At 44.3% G+C, this 21,283-nt stretch overlaps 1 protein-coding gene across 1 annotated transcript in view; it reads left to right on the top strand.

Annotated features, from left to right (window-relative positions):
* Positions 1 to 21,283, top strand: part of Colgalt2 (collagen beta(1-O)galactosyltransferase 2) — a 97,946-nt gene extending 76,663 nt beyond the window's left edge. Inside the window, exons 7-12 of the mRNA XM_041662677.1 lie at positions 4,489 to 4,565; positions 8,734 to 8,840; positions 12,966 to 13,098; positions 14,125 to 14,252; positions 17,391 to 17,597; positions 18,990 to 21,283. Coding sequence (XP_041518611.1) covers positions 4,489 to 4,565; positions 8,734 to 8,840; positions 12,966 to 13,098; positions 14,125 to 14,252; positions 17,391 to 17,597; positions 18,990 to 19,260 — 923 coding nt within the window. The 3' untranslated portion in view covers positions 19,261 to 21,283. The remainder of the gene's footprint in view (positions 1 to 4,488; positions 4,566 to 8,733; positions 8,841 to 12,965; positions 13,099 to 14,124; positions 14,253 to 17,390; positions 17,598 to 18,989) is intronic.

Raw genomic sequence — 21,283 nt, 5'->3', positions numbered from 1 at the left:
CTGCAAGGAAGAGAATTTTGAAGGAATTTGAGCTAAGAGATGTCAGGTTGAAAATCGGATTTCGGGAGGTCACTCTAGTGAAACTGGATGAACAAACAGGTCACAAACCAACGATGAGGGCTGGTCTACACCAGAACTGAAAAGAAAATTTGGGACATTCATGGAAAATTAGGCAGAGGATAATTAGAATGAGAACTAAAGCATTCCAGAAATGGAAAAGAATTTTTAAAATCTAGTAATAGACATCAGGTCACAGATGTGAGAAGATGCAGCCAAGTGTTGGCCACAGATAAATGAGCAACATTAGGTATGTATAGGAAAATCTCCAATGTCTAGATGATTTTAGGAATTCTAAATGGACTAAGGCTTTTAGAACAAAACAGAAATGTTAAGGAAAAGCCCACAACTTTGTTTTGTAGACCCACTGAGCTGTCTGTGAGTACCTGCTTCCCATTCTCTTCACCTCTAAACTACCTTTGACCGTGTTAGTCTCAGGACATAGAGTACTGCTCACTGCCTCGTTACTTGCTGGTGACTGAGAGGAGGACCAGGAGAATTAATGACAGAATGAGGATTGACTCACTGACAGCATTTCTTGGACCAACCCTTAGGAATCCTTTTCAAGACCCTTCCCTCCGTGTGTGTACAGTGTGTGTGTTCATGGATGTATGCACGTAGATGGATATAAATGTGTACACGTGGAAGGAGAGGACCAAAGTCCATCTTCCTCTGTCACCCTCCACCTTATTTTTGAGACAGTCTTTTCATTGAACCCGGAGTTCACTGATAGGCTGAGCTGCCTGACTAGTGAGTGACTCAGGGAACCTGCCTGTCTCGGCAGTTCTCTTTTCTCCCAGCCCCCAGCACTGTGATTATAAGAATGAACTATCATGCCTGGCTTTTTACCTGGGTTCTGAGATCTGAACCCAGGTCTTCATGCTTACATGCAAGTCGCTTCCTACTGAACCATCTCCCATCTCCCATCTCCCCAGCGCCACTGAGTTTCTTCACTGTGTGTTGTTTCTGCCTCTTTTCACATGTCCCAGGCTCTCGGAGACAAACTTGGTATCTTGTTGCCTTGTATCTCAGACATACATTGGGAGCAGATAAATGTTTCCTGAGTGTATGGCCAGACATTTGAATAAATAAATAAGTGAAGGAAAACTGTATTGATAAGAGCATTGACCCTGGAGCCAGAAAAAACATCTTGAACCCAGGCTCTGGCACTTACAAAAAGAGAATCACTTTAATTTTGAGTTTTTTGCTTTGTTTTCATCTTGTAAAGTGACAATAACAATTTTGCAGGATTGAGAGTAATCAGCTAATTAAAATAACGAAGTATGATAATTACATATATATACATATATAATCAGCTTCACAAAATAAGTGTGACAACTACATTCATATATATGTAAATATTTATAATCAGTTTCACACAATAATGAAGTGCAACAGTTATTATGACTCCATTTAGCAATTATTATGTCTCCATTTAACACTTCTCGAAAGTGCAAACCCTTCTTATTGCTATTTCATGGCTGACGGTCGTGACTCCCAAGTAGATGTCAGCTCACGGAGTGACCAACCAGACCTTGTGCTCCCTTGTGTTCCTCCACAGGCCTGAGCATGAGGAAAGTTCTCATACGCATGATCAATAAAGATCTTAATGATTACACCTTCCAAATACTCGCAATCCCTTTTCTAGCCAAGTGGACTCCACGTGACGAGAGCCTGGGAGCCCCACCCTTCACTATGCCTTCCTTGCACATGGCCATGCACACGCTAAGGGATGCATTTAAGGCATTTTATTTAATCCATGCATTTACTGTATTTTAACTTTGTTAAGAGTTCACATCCTGAACATTACAACATGGGGCATAATTGAAATTTTAAATCAATTGGAAACCCACAGGCACCTCAGGAAGTCTAAAAAAAAACTTATAGGTTATCCATTCCAACCTATCTTTTACTCTTAATGCCTTATTCCACTTAAACATAAAAGCTTGGTAGTTATAATGCAAAACTGTGGATGGAACACCAATGTAGGAAGGATAAAATACTGGTAATTATGAAATCATAACAGTAAAATCTCTAAATAGAGGTGAATGAGAAATTAAACCATACAGGATATTCACAAGGCAATAGAAATCATCTGGCATTGCTACTGGAAAATGATGAAGCTGGCTGTGGTGGTGCACACCTTTAATCCCAGAACTTGAGAGGCAGAGGCAGGCAGATCTCTGTGAGTTTGAAGCCAGCCTGATCTACAAAGTGAATTCCAGGACAGCTAGAGCTGTTGTGCAGAGAAACCCTGTCTCAAAAAACAAAGAGAGAGAGAGAGAGAAGGAAGGAAGGAAGGAAGGAAGGAAGGAAGGAAGGGGAATAATGATTGAATCATTAGAAATGTAATCTTTAATGAATAAATGGGGATCCATACCTGTGATAAGAGTCAATCCACAAAGGTACTAGGAAGTCGAAACATTTTATAGCTAACCCTTGGTTTTCAGAGGATCACAGTTTAATTGGGGAGACAAGACTAATATTTTTTAAAGTATTTATTTATTTATTAAGTATACAGTATTCTGTCTGCCTGTATGTCTGCAGGACAGAAGAGGGCACCAGATCTCATTACAGATGGTTGTGAGCCACCATGTGGTTGCTGGGAATTGACTCAGGACCTTTGGAAGAGCAGGCAGTGCTCTTAACCTCTGAGCCATCTCTCAACCCCACAAGACTAATGTTTAAAAGACACCAATAGTATAGTGTGCTGTGAACACAGCGGGTCCAAAGGCAATAGGAATTTAGAACAGAGAGAAGTTACTGTGCCCTGTGTGGTTACGTCGAGCCCTGGTGCCTCTTCAGCTGGTCCTGGATAGAAGTGGGTAGCTCAAACAAGAGGACTAATATGGCAGGGCACTACAGGGTAAGGGAAGAAACTGAGCAGACAAGGAATTTCCATCCTGGAAGAAAGAGGGCTAAAATATTAGGAGTAAATAAAGCTAAAAAGGTTGGGGTGGCTTGACTGATATGGTCCTTAAGTAGATAGTCCAGGAAAAGTAGAATATCCATCCTAAATGAAGGCTTTAGGGGAAAAATTGTCAGGCTGCAAATATTCACTCAACACATACATAGTACATAATTTTGCATAATAACAAAATACAGCAATGAAAAAATCAAGCAAAAACCTTGCCATCAAGAACTTATATTCTATCAGAGATACAGGTAATATATCAAGGAAACAGTTGCATGAATCTTTGGGGGAAATATTTCAAGCATAAAGAATAATACATATAAAGACTATTAGAGAGGAGAAATCCTGGGAGAGTTCCAGGGCCAGATGCCAACATGGTGGGGAATGAGGAGCTGGGTAGAGGGAGATGAAGTCATGGATGGATGCAGAACACACTGCCCACGGCAAGGAATTTGGATTTTATCCTAAGAGCAATGTGAAGCCATCGGGTGGTGTAATGTGATTTATGTGTTTAGAAAGATCACTTAAGCTGTGGTGTGGGTATTAGAGTGTACGGGATTAATACATTTGTCCTGCTGAGAGATGTTAGTGGTTGAGACTTGAGCTGTAGCGGAGAGATAATGAGAAGCAGACAGGTTTAATGTACATGCTAATGGCAGAGCCCATTGTACTCACAGAGGCTTGGAGGCAGTCCATAAAGCAACAAGGGACTTAGGAACAATGACTTCAATGTTTTGGTCCATACAGCTTACTGAGTTAAAAAAGTCTTCACTTCATTGTATATGCCTGAAGTATTATTGCATATCAGAGTAGAGAGACCAGGAGATAAGTGGATACGTGAATCTCTGGATTCAAGGAAGAGAATCCATCGAGAGAGACATTTGAGAATCATTAGCACCACAAGGATATTTGAAGCCAAGGAACAGTGTGACCTCATGTAGAAAAACAAAGGAGGACAGATCCCCAGAGCAGACTGGCATCCAGAAAGCTGGGAATTAATAAGGAGGTATGTGTTGAGAAAGAGCAAAGGCTGCTGGGAGACCCAGTGAAATGAGGATGAAGCAGTGACCCCCAGTGATGTCAGACTAGAACGTCGTCCCAGATGCTCATCCCTGGAATCCCAACACTTGTGAGGCTAAGGCAGCAGACTCAGGAGTTTCGTGCTAACCTGAGCTACATAGCAAGTTCCAGACTATCCTGGGCTACAGAGTGAGAGCCTGGAAAGAAAGGAGAGGAGGAAGAGAAAGAGAGCTCTGCCACCAGTTTTCATAAGAAGCACATTGATGCAATGTCAGGGACACAAACTGGTTGGAATTGGTGAAGAGAAGACAAGGACGAGATGAGAGAAAGGCTCTGACAGGGTGTGGAATGAAGAAATGAACGGTGCTGAGGGTACTGCAAAACGGTTGTCCCTGCCCTGGTGTCAAGCATGGGTCTCAGTCCTCGACACTGTGGTGCTGGAACAGGTCTGTTCCCTGACCCTCCTCTAACAAAGCACCCTTTCTTCTGCCTTCCAGTTGACCGTCCTCCAATGGAACCTTCCCAGTTTGTGTCAGTTGTCCCTAAGTATCCAGACAAGATGGGATTTGATGAGGTAGGAAAGTCTCTCTCTGTCTGTTTCTCTCCGTGTGTGTGTGTGTGTGTGTGTGTGTGTGTGTGTGTGAACATGCACATGTGTATTCATGTTGAACAAGAAGACCAAACATGTCTGAGACAAAGCCGGCATGTTTGGCAACTGGGAAGGCCCCGAAGACTTGGGTCTGTTGTCATTCTCTTTTCTGGTCTTCACAAAGGAGGACTGGAGAAAACTGAATCAAAAAGAATTATTTAGCCACGAATGTAAATTTGCTATGTATTTTACCGAACTTCTTATTGCGGTTCGAGGATAAGGTAAATATATTTTATGTTCTGAAGACATTAACTTTATTCTGCCATAGGTGAGTGGATGGAAAACTATTCCAAAACACTCTATGCTTTGTTTTCTTTCTGCTTTTCTTCCATGGAAAAAGTTGGAGGGCAGAATCAAAGGAGAAATGAAGAGAGAAGCATGTTCTAAAATTCTGTCTCCCGGCAGGCAGGAACTTTCGATAGTTTCCTAGGGCCACGTCTACCATGCCGTTGTAAGCATGTAAACAACAAAGCAGAAGTGGGCGGGTAGCTCAATGGTAGGGCACTTTCTCAGGATGAATGAAGCCCTGGGTTCAATTCCTGGCACCACAAATGAAAGGGGGAGGGGAAAGAAAAGAGGGAGAAAGAGAAGAGGGTAGGGAAATGGGGAGAGAGAAGGAGGGTGGTAAGGGAAAGGGAAAGGGGAGGATGGGAAAGAGGGCTGAAGGGAGGCAGAAGAGGAGAGAAGGAGAGGGGAGAAACAGAGGGAGTGAGGAAGGGAATAAGAAGGAAGGAAGGAAGGAAGGAAGGAAGGAAGGAAGGAAGGAAGGGGAACAGACTACACAGAGGCGCTGTTCTTGGCAGCGTGTAAACAGACGGTTCACAGGGCCAGAATTGCGAGTCTGTGTCGCGGAGCCCTTCCCGGCCCCTTATGTGGTTGCTGGTCAATACTGAGGAGTTCTGTGGTCTGGAGCTGTGACATTCCAGAAGGCCACAAACTGAGACAGAATTCTTCCAGAGGCTCTGGATTTAAGCCAAGCATTGTGCTTTGAACTCGGTACACTTTAACAGGAGCAAAAGGCCTTATCACATTGGAACATTAACATCTGTGTCCCAAAACACATCCATCCCAAGGAGTTAAAGAAGCAGGAATTGGGCTTTTCTCTACAAAACTGACTTGAAGCTAGACTTCCAATTGAAATGGGTACTTCATGAATATCAAATAGTGATTGTGCAATTTCCACAGAAGGCAGAAAAAGGAGAGATGAATTTAAATGTGGCAAAGTATAAATAGACCTTATTGAGTCTAATTCTATTTACTAAAAATAGTAAATAGTAAATAGTTTTCAAAACTGACCAGTGCTACAAGGGTGGGCTGACCAGTACCACAGGGGTGGGTGGGCCCTACCTGGGTGTGGTGGGATGTGGTGGGTGGCCTCTCCCTGGGGTGGGCTGCACCCCCCCCCCACACACACACACACACTTGCTGTGACTGAGTGCAGCTCTCATTCCATGAGGCTCTGGACTCTTCTCATCCCCTAGGAGAGGGTGCTCAAGGGTCTTTCAGTATCTCCCTTTTTCCTCCTGGCGTCCTATTTCTGTGAGGACCAAATCACAGCCAATGAAACAAAGCCAGGACCATCTGGCTCCGCCCTGGGCAGCCTTAGGCCAGCCCTAGAAGGTGAGGCAGGCAGGGACTGCACTTTCCACAGCCAGGGATAATCATCTCTCTGTCTGCAGCAGACATGGGCTGTGGAAAAGGGGTGTCAGCGGCCTTTTCCGTCCTCCCATGCTGTGACCTGGTTGCTGGTGTCTGGCTACATTTGGCACTCAGATCTTTGCTCTGTTTACTAAGTATGAGCGAGCTGTCTGTGTTTTTCCTTCGTGGCTACTCACTTCACTGCCCCTGTCCTGGCAGGGCCCAGGACCGGACTATTATTTACTAAAAGCTTCCTCGATGGGAGGCCTCTGGTTTGCAGGGGACTTTTGGGGATGCTTCTCCGTTTATTTTGGTTTATTTTGTTTTGTATTGCTTTGTCTCCTCGGGTGACCCCAGGTGGCTCTGTGGTTGCGCAGGGGATATGCCATTTCCTTCCTATGTCTGTAAAACCTGGGAACGGCACATGGCCCTCGACAGGATTCTAAACAGGAGAAAAAGAAGCATGAAAGAACCCAGAGCTTTAAGCTATAAAATCCCAAGTTTACCACACACAGCAATCATGGCCAATTTTTTTTTTGTTTTATTAATAAATTATCCAGTTAGGTAAACCCTGAAGTTAAATCCTGCTGCCATGTGCCTGCCGAGCCCCCATCACACAGAGATGTTGCTAAAGTATTCGTTTGCCCCCATGAATCTGTATGTGAACAGACATGAGACTATTTTGCAAGGGAAAACTGAAAGCTTAGTTAGTATAACTTCTGATCCTCCTGAAACATATATTTAAAATTATATTCAGGATGATCATGGAGCCAAAACTCAAGACAGTAATAATCTGAGTCCCAATCTGATTATATGATGAAGTCAACTTTATTATAAAACAGATACAAGCAAGTTTTCAAATGTACAGGGCTTAAGGGGTGGGTTTGTTCAGACCCCTCCTTTTCTAGATAGCAGAGCGAATGACCCAGAGGCATTAAATGTCTTCCCCAGGGTCACCCAGAGGGTTTGAATGTCCTCTGCCATGCCCCCTGCTTAATCAGGAGGAAATGAGTGTCAACTCCCCTATTCCTGCAGGTTTCTCCTTCGCTGTGACATAAATTCCCGCTGGCAGCGGGAATTCAATTTTGAATCGTTTAATATTTCAAATCAGTTCATTATAGCTTTTAGTAAGAGGCCCTTATTCAAATGTTAACTTACAGACCGGTAAGATAATTCTGCGGACGGAAGTCCTTGCTGCCAAACTAGAAGACGCGAGTTTGATCCTTGGGACCCACGTGGAAAGGGAGAACCAACTCCTGTAGATTACCCTCTGACCTCCACACCTGTGCCACGGCACACACAGCCACGCATTTACACCATCTCCACTATATTAGTACATAAGCCACTGTCAGAGCTAGCTTACCTGCAGCAGTGTTCACAGGGCTTCCGTGGCCTTAGTGGTGTCTATGTATTAGGACTGCTGTCAATCAGGCTTTGACAGGCCAAGCGGAGGGGTGCAGGAGCATTCAGCCCCCACTCACAAACTCAACGTGCACATCCTTCCTTCTGCAAAGCCAGCAGGTGTCCTCTGCAGAGCACCATACAAATATCATACCCAAAGCTGTGTTTTACACAACTCTCTTGTCTGTAAAGGGTAACCCCCAAGGGAATGGCCTCATTTTCTTCACTTTCTTTTTCCTCTTAGCTCTGTAGAGCTGAAGAATTCAGGGTGGGGGTGGGCAAGCTTCTGAAAATGAGATCTTGGAAGTTTGAGGATTAAAAGCACTCTATGGAGACTCAGATTTTTCTTTAGTTCTTGAAAGACGTAAGGCTTAGCTTACCTAGGAAGTGGATTGTGATGATACCAAGCACATACTCATGGGGTAGAGCCACAGTGATCCCAGTTCCTGATGAGGAAACTGAGGCATAGGGGCAACAGGCCTAGGACAAAGAGCAAGTGACGGTATTAAAAACACAAGTATACCGATGCGTTTGCTCACTTGGTTTGATTTAGCCATTTGGCTAACCACTTCTTCCCCATCAGCGCTGTATGCATGTGGTTTAATTCACCTTTGGCCTTTGGGTAGTAATTTTTTTTAAAAAGATTTATTTATTCATTAGATATACATTGTTCTTCAGGCCAGAAGGGAGCACCAGATCTTACTACAGATGGTTGTGAGCCACCATGTGGTTGCTGGGAATTGAACTCAGGACCCCCGGAACAGCAGGCAGTGCTCCTAACTAAACTTTACTTTCTCAAGAGTAGGGAGAATAGCGGGGAAACTGCAGGCTAGGCCACTGCTGATGGCTGCGTTTAGAAATCAGCTCCATTTTGATAACTAGCATTTTGCCCCCATGAGCCTGGTAAGGAAACACAGTGCTGTGCCATAGCTTTTTCCCATTCCTCATCCTGCAAACCCCTCTGGCCCTGACAGTAGTTTGCTCAGCTTTCCAATTAACCTGGAATAAACCTTGATCCACTTGTTTCTCCTTCCCCCTTTGCTTCCCACATCAGATCTTCATGATCAACCTCAAACGCAGGAAGGACAGGCGGGACAGGATGCTGCGCACACTCTACGAACAGGAGATTGAGGTCAAGATCGTGGAGGCCGTGGATGGGAAGTGAGTCTTCTACTTGTCCCCTTGCAGATGCGGTTGCAGTAGGGTGCAAAGCGTCCTGGAGGGAGGATCCTCTAAGGCTGTGGGCCACAGAAGACAGACGCTTGAGAAGGATGCCCATAGGAGCCGGGATGTTCATTTCAGCCTGTGTAGTGGGTCTAGGACCCACTGCCCTGCCAGTGACCTCTGATCCTCACACCACTGGATGGGAGTTCCCTGTCTCTGGCCATTGGGTTGTTGTGGTGGTTGTGGTGGTTTCCAGTTTCCTCTCACGTAGAAGAGGGAATGCATTTGGAATTGTGTTCTGGTCTGAAGAAAACAAACAAACCAAGCAGATAAAGGTCTATGTGTCCCGTTGTGTAAGACACCTAGATTCCTCCGGGTCTGACCACAGTGGCCTTTTTTCCTGGGAATGTGACAGGAAAGTCACACATAGCCAGAACTGACTATAACCCAGGCTGCCTTGAACTCACTGTTCTCCTACCCCAGCCTCCAGAGTGCAGGGTTTACAGGTGTGTGCTGGGTTTATCTCCTATATTTAAGCCTTCAATCCACGCTGAGCTGTTTTATACTTGGTGTGAGGCAGGGATTCCCGTCTTGCTCACATGTGGTCATCTGGGTTTCCCTGTACCACTTCTTTAGAAACTGCACTTCACCCTCGGAAGCCTTAGAGTCTTTGTCAAAAATGAGCTGGTCATAAATGTAAGAGGCCTCTTAATTTCATTAAATTTATCTATAGATCTATCCTTATGCTGGTTCCACGTTGACTTCATGACTGTAGCTTTGTGTGTAAGGAAGTGCAAGTCCTGAACCTTTGCTATTGTTTCGCAAGGCTGTTTTACCTATCATAGGTGCCTGGTGTTCTGTGAGTGTTAATTGCTTTACGCACACACCATACACACACACACACACACACACACACACACACACACTCACGCATGCACGCACGCACGCACCCGCGCGCTCCAACTCAGTTGAAGAGTGCCAGGAATCGTAGCAAGTTGCTTCACTTACTAGATCTACATCAATTCTTTGAACGAGGTTTTGTTGCTTTTAGTTTGTAAGTCATTTACATTGTTAAATTTGTCCCTTGGCATTTGTTGATGGCATGGTAATAAAATTATTTCCTTGATTTAATTTTTAAATATTTATTGCCAAATGTATACAAACACTATTGGTGTTGTATCCTTATCATGGACTCTGCAACCATATTTATCAATTCGAATTCCAATTGCTCTGGTTTTCCTGTAGGCAAGACCTTGTCATTTACAATTGGAGAAAGTGTGTGTTAGTTCTTCTTTTCTAATCTGGATAGCACTCATTTCCTTTCTGTGCCTTATGGCCCTGGTTATTGTCTTGAGTATAACATTCAAAGAAATGCTGAGAACTGACATTTTTGTCATATGTCAGGAGATCATATTCCCGATCTCAGGGAGAAAGCATTTAGTTTTTCTCTGTTGAGTACTGTATTAGAGGTGTGGCTTCAGAGAGGTGATGATGTATATCTTCTGTTACTGTCTTCTTGTAATTTCTTTAACATGGCTGTCAGATGCATCATCCATTGAGGTGATCACATAGCTTCTTGTCTATCAGCATGGCATGCTGATTTGCCACATCTTCACACCACACCTGTATCCTGGACATGCACACAGTCCCTCACTTCTGTTGCTACATTCTACTTACTGGTATTTTCTTGAAGATTCTACATCTATCTTAATAGGAATATTGGCCTGTCATTTTCTAGTTTTGCTTCAAATAATACTGGCTTCATAGGATCATTTGGGATTGGTTCCCTCCTGCTCTATTTGTTTTGAAAAGGTTGTTAAGAATTCGTATTAATTCTTCCTTAAACATCTGGCTTTAGGCTTTTCTTTGTGGAAATTTTCAGGTTACTAATTTGTCTTTTTTCCTTGTTTTAGACCTAGTCAAAATTTCTTATTTTTAAGTAATTTCAGTAGTTTTACCTTTGTATATATATGCCCATTTAATCTAGTTTTTTAAAATTTTGGCTAACAAACATTTATAATATAACCCTTTTTACTTCTATAAGGTCAGTAGAATACCTGCTCTTTCATTCTTGAATTTAGTAATTTAATAGTAAATGAGACTACTTGCTTTGTTTATTTATGGGTATAGGTAAAAGATTGTCAGTTTTTACTGATCTTGTCAAATAAGCAGGCGCGTGTGTGTGTGTGTGTGTGTGTGTGTGTGTGTGTGCGCGCGCGCACGTGTGTGTGCATGTTCTGCATGGTTTTCCTTTCTATAATTTATTTATTCTACTGTAGGCTGTACTATTCTCTATTTCCTATTTAATGTGAGTTTAATTTGCTTTTCTTTTGCTAGTTTCCAAATATGGTTGGTTAGGTCACATGTATTTCTCTTTAATTAGATTGTTACAGCTATAAACTTCTTAAGTTGCAATATCCTGAATTTTCTCTCATTTCAAAATACTTTCTAGTTTCCCTCTTGATTTCTTTTTTAGCCATAGATTATGTGGAAGTGTGTTAATTTCATGGGTTTGTGAAGTTCTCAATTTCCATTGTTATTGATCATTCCACTGTGTCGTTTTAATATACAGAGGTTTGATTTATGGTCTGTGGTATTTGTGCTTTAACACATGGCTTTCTTAGAGAATGCTCCAGGGACGCTTGAACACAGGCATGTCTTTCTGCCATTGAATGGAGTGTTTTGCGGATGTCTGTTAGGTCTAATTGGCTTGCAATGTTAGTCAAGTTTTATTTATATGTAAGTCCTATGTCATTGTCTTTAGAAAATATTCTCTCTGCAGATCTGTGTTTTCTGATATTAATATAGCCCCTCATCTCTCTTACGGCTGCTGTTCTTGTTGTGTATCATTTTCCATCCTTTTACGTTCAACCTATTTGTATTTGGAATTTAAATCCCATCTCTTGTGGACAGCATATAATTAGATTATTTACAATTCCTTGTTGCTGATTGCCATGTCTAATACATTGCCATCACTACCCTTTTCTCTGGCTTCTGAAGGCTTAAAACAGGAGGTGGGGGCTTTGGGACTTTTTTTCTGGGAAAAGTTACAGCTTTGAGTATAGTTTTGTCTCCCAGATTCTCAGAGATACAATAAAGATTTTTTAAAACCGTATTATAAACATCTTAGCCCTCAGTTTTTCCTCTGAACTGTTTTGGGTAGCCTCTCCTTAGACCTAACTGGTAATGCTGCCCAGATGACGCGATGTTAAAGCGAGTTTGGACAAACGCCCGCGGAGAGGACCATTCACAGAGACCGCGCCCACAGTCCAGTCAAATAAAGACAGGCTCCAAGAATGGGGCTTCTGGAGACGCCTGGTTTGAGTAGGGGTGGTGTCCTAGGGACAGGTCCTGGGAAGACCCCTCCACCCTGTCACTTCAGGGACTATTTCACCCCAGTTTTCACGGCTACTCATGGTTTTCAAGGATGCTGTAGGACTGGGGAGAAAGGAGTTCATTTAAGGTAAAGCTAAAACCCACACAACCAACTGTGCTTAAAGAGATTCTGCTGTCTGCCTTAACACATACTCTGTGGATTATTGTAGGACCTTCCTTAGTTAGTTTCCAGAGTTTCAGAAAACTGATGGCGGCCATTCTCACCAGTGCCTTGTTCCTTTTATAGAGAGACTGGTACCCCACCATTTGGAAAATTTATCTGTGTTGTTTTTATATTGGACCTTGTTTTAGTTTTAGGTCCAAAGGAATGCCACATGAGCATGGTTTCTCTTCTCATTACTTTTGGCTCTCGGCCCTTCCGGGATGTAATGGGCCTATAAATTGATTCTCCTTCATTAGGAGAGTACTTTTTCAAAACAAAACAAAACAAAACATGTTGGGCACTGGGAGGGATGCACGCATGTAGAAGAGGCCATTTTACCATCATCATACTCAGGATGCTACTGTGGCAAACCAGCCCTGAGGGCGCCAAGAGAATTACAGGAAACTTTCTCCATGTATACAGAGGCTCAGAGGAAACATGCAGTCTCTCTCTCTCTCTCTCTCTCTCTCTCTCTCTCTCTCTCTGCCTCCCTCCTTCTCTCCTTTTCCTTCTCCTCTCCTCCCCCTCACTGGAGTGGGGACACCTTGACTTAGATATCTTCATGTGTGTTCTTTATCATGCAGGGCTCTCAACACAAGCCAGCTGAAGGCCTGGAACATTGAGATGCTGCCAGGGTACCGGGATCCCTACTCCTCCAGGCCTCTCACGCGGGGTGAAATTGGCTGCTTCCTTAGCCACTTCTCTGTCTGGAAAGAGGTAATTAATGACTTAGAGGGACAGTTTGGTGATGAGGAAGAGGGAGAATGGGATGCGAGAGGAGCATCTGGCTGTCTCAGAAGCAAGCTTGAGACTTGTTCTTGTTTTGCGCATCCCATCAGCCCAAGGCCAGCAACAAAGACACTTGGACGGAGGCCTCAGTGAGACGTGGGGTGGTGGCAGGTGAAGGCATTCTCACCATATGGACTTGATTTCTCTTAGGTCATCTCCACCGCAAACAGGAGCGGTTAGTGTGTGTCTGTCATGATAGCATTTATCAAATGAATTCATGCACCCAGAAGGCATGCGAGGCAGGGACAGGAAGGATGGGTAGGAAGAGTCAGAGTCACAGCTTGATCCTGTGTCTTACACTTCCAGACACTAATGAAGGTGGCATTGGAGTGCAGGGTCCATGAATAAGGGTCCGCTTCCCCAGAAAGGAAAATAACAAAAAGGAAAAGAAAACTAAACTACGGACCCCTTGGTGTTTCCTTGAATGATCCAGTTTTTTTTTCTTTTTTGCTTGCCTTTTGTTTCTTTAAGTTTTAAATAGAATGTTACAGAAATATGTAGAAGTACATAGATCATAAGGTACCGTCAATGAAATCGCACACAGGGAAGACACCCTTATTAATAATTACTGGCATCAAGAAACAAGTGACACTGTGTCCCTCTCTGCACAGCCTTCTGGTCACTCTTCCCCCAAGGGTTATCACCATTCTAACGTCTGATAGCATGGTATGGCCTGTCTTTGTGCCTTCCTTGATGTGACTGGAACTGCCCTGTAATACATGTGACCTCTCAGTATTGCATATGAGAGATATCAACCCGCCCGACTGCTACCGCTGTAACACTGATGGAGTTCTAGATCGGCTGATCTCAGTGCTATAAATATGCCACCATCATAGATACATCCTGCTGTCCACAGACATGTTCTTGGATCCAAGTTAGGAGCTTTCACAAATAAAAATGTATATCGAAGTTTTTATACAGTCTCCCCCCCCCCACAACTGGTGGCCTTTACAGGTTATTGACCGGGACCTGGAGAAGACGCTCGTCATTGAGGACGATGTGCGCTTTGAGCATCAGTTTAAGAAGAAGCTCATGAAGCTGATGGATGACATTGACAAGGCGCAGCTGGACTGGGAACTGATGTGAGTCACTAGAGAGAGAGCATGCAAAGGCAGTCTTTGCCAAGGTACAGAAAGCCCACCTCCCCAGCGGGCAGGAGACCCGATGCAAGCTTCCTGCCATTCCCGTGGTTTTCACACCACAGATGTTTCCAGAAATAAGAAGTAGGGAGAAGTTGGGCAGTTGTTTTTTTCCTCCACCTACTGTCCAAGGTGAGAAACTACAGAACTACAGGAGATTTTTTTTTTTTTTTAATGAGACTGGCGTTGGCCTGACTATCAGGGGCCTCTTGACCGAGCAGTGGAGAAGCCCTGATGACCCTTGGGAGGACCATGAAAATTTCACCTGCAAAGCAAAGTGGCCTGTGGGCAGGGTGTGAAGAGGGAGCAGGAGGCATTCATTAAAGGGCTCAGCTCCCAGGACCAGGCTGCCTGTGCAGTCCCTGAACGGGTGGGTGTGGGAGGCTCTGAAAAAGCTCCTCCGCTGGGAGGGGGTTGTCTAACAAAGGCAAACACTGACATCTGGGCTGGGGGCAGGAAGCCATGCTCCCTGGAGGGGTGCTGGCTCAGAGCTAATGTTAGTTAATGCTCCTCTCTTGCCTCTAAGCTAACATCTTTTCTCTCTTCTTTCTACCCTTTCTCTTCCCCTTCTCTCCTTTTCTTTCTCTTTCTTTGCAAAATAATCAACGCTTCCTGTTCCTTCCAGTGAGGCAGAAACACCCCAAGGTCCCCAGGTGTGTACCCAAGATAATACTGTCAAATCAGAACCCACTCATTGGGAACAGCCCAACTTGCCCTGCCCTTCCATCCTCAGCAGGGAAGATCATTTTGGACCCTGGTGGAACACCTGTTTTCACAGAAAATGGCCCATTCTGAGCTTAAAAGGAAACCCAGCAACGGCCCAGTTAACTCATAGGAACTAGACTGCAAAAACCAGTACAATGTAATAAAAAGAGGCCTTCCCCTGAAAGATGTGAGTCTTGCGGTCCATATCCTAAACAGTTTGTTGAGGTAATGGGTCAAGCCTCCAGAAGTCACTGCTCTTCAGCCCTTCCTGTGGTAAAACCTCAACCCACACAGACTGGAAGCTACGCTGTGCTCACGTGATACACGGAAAGTCAGCTTTGACTGACACTCAATAATCATGGAAAACGCGGTCCAGGACACCTAAAGCAGATTAGGCACAGAGCCCTCCTTGTGTGTGGCATGGTTGGTGCACTCTCAGGCCAGAGTACCATCAGACCCGAGAAGGAAGGACAGTTGTCCTGATAAGGACAGAAAGAGTAAAAGAGTATTCTAAGACGTCACAGATTCATGTTTTAGAGAACTGTTAGCTGCTTTAATGAAGAACTGCTCCAGCCAAACATAAAAGCTAGTCATCCATCCGTGATTAGCAGCCTGTTGTTTCCAGGGAAAAGAAAGAATAAATCGGGACAATCTAGACAATGGCTGGACTTATCTGGGCGTTTTCTTCAGTAAGAAATGCGGTGTGGGCCAAATATGTTATTTCATATTTTCTGAACACACTGAAAGTTAAAAAAAAAATGAGGAAAGAAGGAGTTTTATTTAACCAAATATATCTGAATATCACCTATTGATATTTTTAGCCCCTAATGAGATAGTTTATGGTGTTTGTACTATCTTTAAGGCCTGTGTATAATTACACTCAGAGCACATTTATACCCAGAAAATAAAATGTTAACTGTTCAACTGTAGTCCTGCCAGATAATAAACTTGCTTTGCAGGAAGAAAAGTATTTTACAGAGCTAAAATATCAAAATTGTAACTTATTTTTAAAATCCTTTTGAAGTTTTTGAAATTATGACATCATTTCATTTCCCTTTCCTCTCTCCAACCCCTACCATGTAGCTCTCCTTGCTCTCTCTCAAATTCATGGCTTCTGCCTCCTCTTCTTTAATTGCTGTTACATATACGTACATCTTACATATTTATATATTTATTCCTAAATATCTAAATATAGCTTGTTTAGTCTGTAGAATGTTATGAGTATGTATATACTTCAGGGCTGACCACTTGGTATTGGATACCCAATTTGGGGGTTCTTCCCCAGGGTGGGGAGACTCTTTCTCCTGCTCTGGGTATTCTTTAGTTAACTGTAGTTTTTTATCTAAGGTAGAAACCATCTATGTTGGCATGCCTATTGGTGCCATCCTCATTTGGGTCTTGTTTAGGCTACCATGTTGTGGAGACTCCATGGGAGTGGCTTCCCACATTCCTAGGGCATCCAGTCTTATGGCAGATACCCTATAACCTCTGGCTCGCACAATCTTGCCTCCCTCCCCTTCTGCCTTGATGTTCCCTGAGCCTTAAGTGTAGGAGTTGTATTGGAGGTGGGTCCATCGGGGCACAACCTAAATTAGAATTTAAATTAGTAAGATTACAAACTCAGTTCCTCAGCGCTTGCAGCCACATTTCAGGTATTTACTGAAAGAGTCTTTCCTGCTACACACGAGAAATCAGACTCTTCAGTCTGAAATGACCGTGACTGTGTGTGTGGTCCCCAGAAAAGCTGAAGACGGAATACGTTCTTGTTCTGCACACCTCTGTGCCTTCTTTAGAGCATGGGCAGGATGTAAAGGGGGGAAGGCTTTCAGAGCTGTCACTCAGCCCATCCAGAAGGAACCCTTTGGGGCTCCTCTTGGGTTTCTACACGCTCTGCTGCTGACTCTGTCTACCACAGCCTTTTCAGTTCTGTTCACACCAGCACTTGGGCAGTGGTACAGAAAGCATCCAAGGCTGAGAGTCTCGGGGTGGGAAACAACAAACTCAAGATTCCCACATCTGGCCTCTCTCATTCCTTTCCAACCTCTCTAAACACAGCTGGAAATCTCATATCATCCTTGGGAAATCATCCAAGCAATTTTTTCATCTCTTCACATCTTCCCTTTCTGGCTTAAAGACAGACCACTAGGCCTGAGGAGTTGGGGTGCTGATGAACGGAGCTGGGGAACTGACTTCATGAGGACCAAGAGCAGTGATGGATCCCGACGGAACGTTCTCTGTGGTAGTAGACATTATCACAAGACACCAGAGTTCAGGCTTTAAAATATCGCTTCAAACTAAATGTTTGCTCTGTTCTTCTAATAGTCAGTACCCTAATACCAAGTTGGAACATTTCTCCTCGCCCCCATTCCCTTACAGTTACATCGGCAGGAAAAGAATGCAAGTCAAAGAGCCAGAGAAAGCAGTGCCCAACGTTGTAAATCTGGTTGAAGCTGACTACTCCTACTGGACGCTGGGCTACGCCATCTCTTTGGAGGGAGCACAGAAGCTGGTTGGAGCTGATCCCTTTGGGAAGATGTTGCCAGTGGACGAGTTTCTGCCAATCATGTACAACAAGCATCCCGTGTAAGTCTCCTGCCATGGCCACCCGTCCCTCGGGCACACAGTTTAGGAATTAAACCTCCTGGGTAGAACTTGAATGTTTTATAGTTGTATGGCTGTTCTAAAGAATCCTCCTATAATTATAACCTGGAAGGTTGAGTAGTCCCGTGAACAGCCAGGAAGGATGAGGCAGAGGAGCAAATGCCGTGCCCGATGCCCTCTTCATTACCCAGTGCTCGGGACCATGGTCAGCTCAGAATCTACTTGTCTGTGTTCTTCTGACTTCATAACTTTACAGACCTGAAGTTAAAGGTCATTGACTTAAGCACCCTAGATGTGGGGTTCATTCTGCTCACTGCATGTGTGTACCACTAGATAGGGAGTGGTACACATCCTCCCAGCGCTCGCCCTGTGGGAGATAAAATAGACCCATGTACAAATCTTCATGATAGCTCATGAAACTCCTCATCATGGAGATGGCAAGAAACCAGGGGAATGAGGAGGTGGCCCCTGAGCCAGATATTGATGGAAAACGGAGTTCGGTACTCAGAATCCCAAAGGCCTATGATTGACAGACACTTATCAAAGGGTGTGGTAAATGATGGTTGCCTGTCGGACCTCGTAGTAGGCTATGAACTCTGGGAGGTAGGAACAGCCACAGATCTCTGGGTCCTTAGGAGTATTTGCAATAGCTGCTCAACCAGTGTCTCCTAAACTCGGGAGTGGAGCAGGAGACCAGGTTCTAACTGCGGCTCCTTCTCTCAGATCCAAGTGATCTCCAACTCTGATCTTCACTTTAGTTGTCGAGGCTCCCATGATGCAACTTGCTCATTTTATTTCATCAGTAAAGATGGAACTAGCTACGTGTCATCTTTTAGGTGACATGCTTTACCTTTGAATTCTGGTGGAAACAGAGAGTCAAGCCATTATCTCCTGAAACAGAAGGGAAATGAGTAGCTATTTAATCAATGTTTACTTCTCTCACAAAGGTACTGAATATGTATTCTCTACATAACTTTCATAGAAGCCCGTGGAGGAAGGTCAAGATGTCCCTCTACCGTCACCCACCCCATTGCTGCTGTCGGGGTCTCAGTTGTCATTTGTTTATCCAGGAACAGGACACTGGTTGTGCATTGGTCATGTTTATTTTTCACTAGGAGTCCAACAGAGTATAACATTCACCTTTTAGAGCAAGACTTGAAGCGCCTTCACTAAACTCTTCTACCCACTTACAGCAGGCTGGGCCTGACCTTTTTGCTTATTTGTTTGTACAGATCTTCTGAAAGCCTTAAAGTAGTAAGGTCCTCTACAGTCGATACAACTTTGCAAAGAGGGAAACGAACCCACATGGTTTCAGGGTCCTTCCCTGCTCCCCCAGGTGCCCGCCCTCATGCGCCTATGCACCTCTCGTTGCAGAGCCGAGTACAAGGAGTTTTACGAACCCAGGGACTTGAAAGCCTTCTCCGCGGAGCCTTTGCTCATCTACCCCACGCACTACACGGGCCAGCCTGGCTATCTGAGTGACACAGAAACATCAACCATCTGGGACAACGAGACAGTGGCCACTGACTGGGACAGGACACACTCCTGGAAGTCCCGGAAGCAAGGACACATCCACAGCAAGAACACAGAAGCACTGCCACCGCCGACTTCTCTGGACACTGCGCCTTCAAGGGACGAGCTCTGAAAGCTCCCAGGAGCAGTGTCTACATGGTTCACCACTGTATGGCTTCTCTAAAGGGATGCTCTTCTGTTTCTTCCAGGTTTTTTGTTTGTTGGTTGGGTTTTTTGTTTTGTTTTTGTTTTTAGAGAGATGGTCGTCATCTAATCAAAGTGATTTCATGTGATTGATCAAAATAATATACTTTAAATAGTGAAGAACAGAGAAATTAGAAACCAAATTCCCTGGGATACCTTTATTGGAATGGCCAAGTTAAACTGCAATCCAAATGCCCAGTTCTGCTCACTAGCCATAGAATGCTGTTCGCCACACAGATGTGGCAACAGTTCATATTCTTGTCCATGAGATGGCACCACCAAACTGTCAGAGCAGTAAGTGGGCAGTCAAAGCGGACAAGCCATTGGACCTGGTTACTCATCTGAGTGCTCCATTTTCTGTGACAGATGTGACCTTGAGAACGTCAAGCCATCTAAACTATACTTATTGGTCTATTTTATGTGACCTTGAACATTGGCCTATGTAACAAATGCCTGGGAGTGGGGAAATCAAATCATTAATTTGGCTTTTATTGAAAGGAGCTCTGTAGTGAGCCTACTACAGAGTGGGTGCTTCCTTCTTGGCCTCCTTATCCAATGGAGTGGGTAGCTGGCTTGGGCTAAGACGTGGCTCTTGACCATCATGGCAGCTAGATCTCTCATTAACATGTCTAGCTTCCATGTGGCTATAATATTTAGATATTTATGAGGGGAATGTCTTAATCTTTGGCATTTTTATTATGGCTTCTTGAGTCCAATATGTACTATTTATAAAGAAAATGGTAATATATACGAGGTAAGGAATGGGGTGATTCCAGCCCTGTGCACGGGGTTCCCTCGCTGCTCTAGCCCCTCCCGCCCTTTGCATCACTCCCTTCCCTGGAAACAGTGACTTTAATATGTCACTGTTAAGAGGCAGAACACATTCCAGACTCACAGTTGCCCTCACCTTGGATTGTCATTGTATTCTGGATTATTTATTTTACAAATTTGTAAAAAACATTGTAGGATGAGACAGAGAACCCAGTGTCTCAGGCTCTCATCCCATGTTGGGGGACTGCAGTGTAGTGAGGTGGGTCCAACCGTCTGAGTTGTCTGGATTTTTCAGCAGGGTCTTTGCAAGGAAGACCGCTGGTGAAAGAAGCTAATGCTAAATTATTCTCCAGGGAGTGTGTGAGGCCTTGGTTCAGACAATAGGTTTAAGTCGACAATCTGCAACTCTCCAAGCCAAAAAAATCTTAGACACCCTTTCTCAAAAGATGGCCCCTACACGCCTTCCTAATTTCTTCATAGACTAATTTTCTGTTAGGTGCAACGTCGGACTGTGTCATGGTGCCCAGACTCACAGCGGTGTCTGAGAGCATCTTGCTTCAACTCAGCCACCTGGTTGTGTCGGCCTTCTCTACCAGCTGGTCAGCTGGAGCTGGGAAGCCAAGAAGCCAGGCTTAGCCAGCTCCAGTTTGCCTCTTCTCTAGAACAAAGGAAGAGCGCTGGAGAGCTCGTGAGAAACCCTTAGGCCATCCCTGGGCCTCCTTGGGTATTGGCTGGAGGAGCGGAAGGACCTCCCGCAACACTTGGGTGTTTGGTATTTTGTCTCTAATCTGAATGTGCGTGAGTATGCCTGGCTTTAACTGTGTTATTTTTAGAGGGTGGAAAGTGCGCTAGGAGTGGGGGAGAGACTGGGTTGCTTTTTGCGGTGTTCTTGTTGTTGTTGTTGTTTTAGTGGAGAACTTTCCCTCATTTGCCCTGTCAGCTGGTCTGATGGATTTAAGAATTTTCATTTTTAAAAGACATTGGGTTTCAATTCTAGAATTTTAGGTTAGGACCTTTCCGACTGTGAATAAAGATCTGTCTGTTTGTCCAGCCTGTGTTTTTGACTGCTTGGATCCGGGTCCCTGGTAATGCTTTCATGTGATTTCACGTGATTATTCTACACTCTTCAGCAAACCAGAGGTTCCTGGACCTCATAGTTTGTCCCACCTCCCTGGGACCTC

This window comes from Microtus oregoni, unplaced genomic scaffold, assembly GCF_018167655.1.
Source record: "Microtus oregoni isolate MIOR12 unplaced genomic scaffold, Mior012 000013F_ref0000133, whole genome shotgun sequence".
NCBI classification, from domain to species: domain Eukaryota; kingdom Metazoa; phylum Chordata; class Mammalia; order Rodentia; family Cricetidae; genus Microtus; species Microtus oregoni.
The sequence above is the reverse complement of the archived record's forward strand: the minus strand, read 5'-3'. Positions and strand labels throughout refer to the sequence as shown.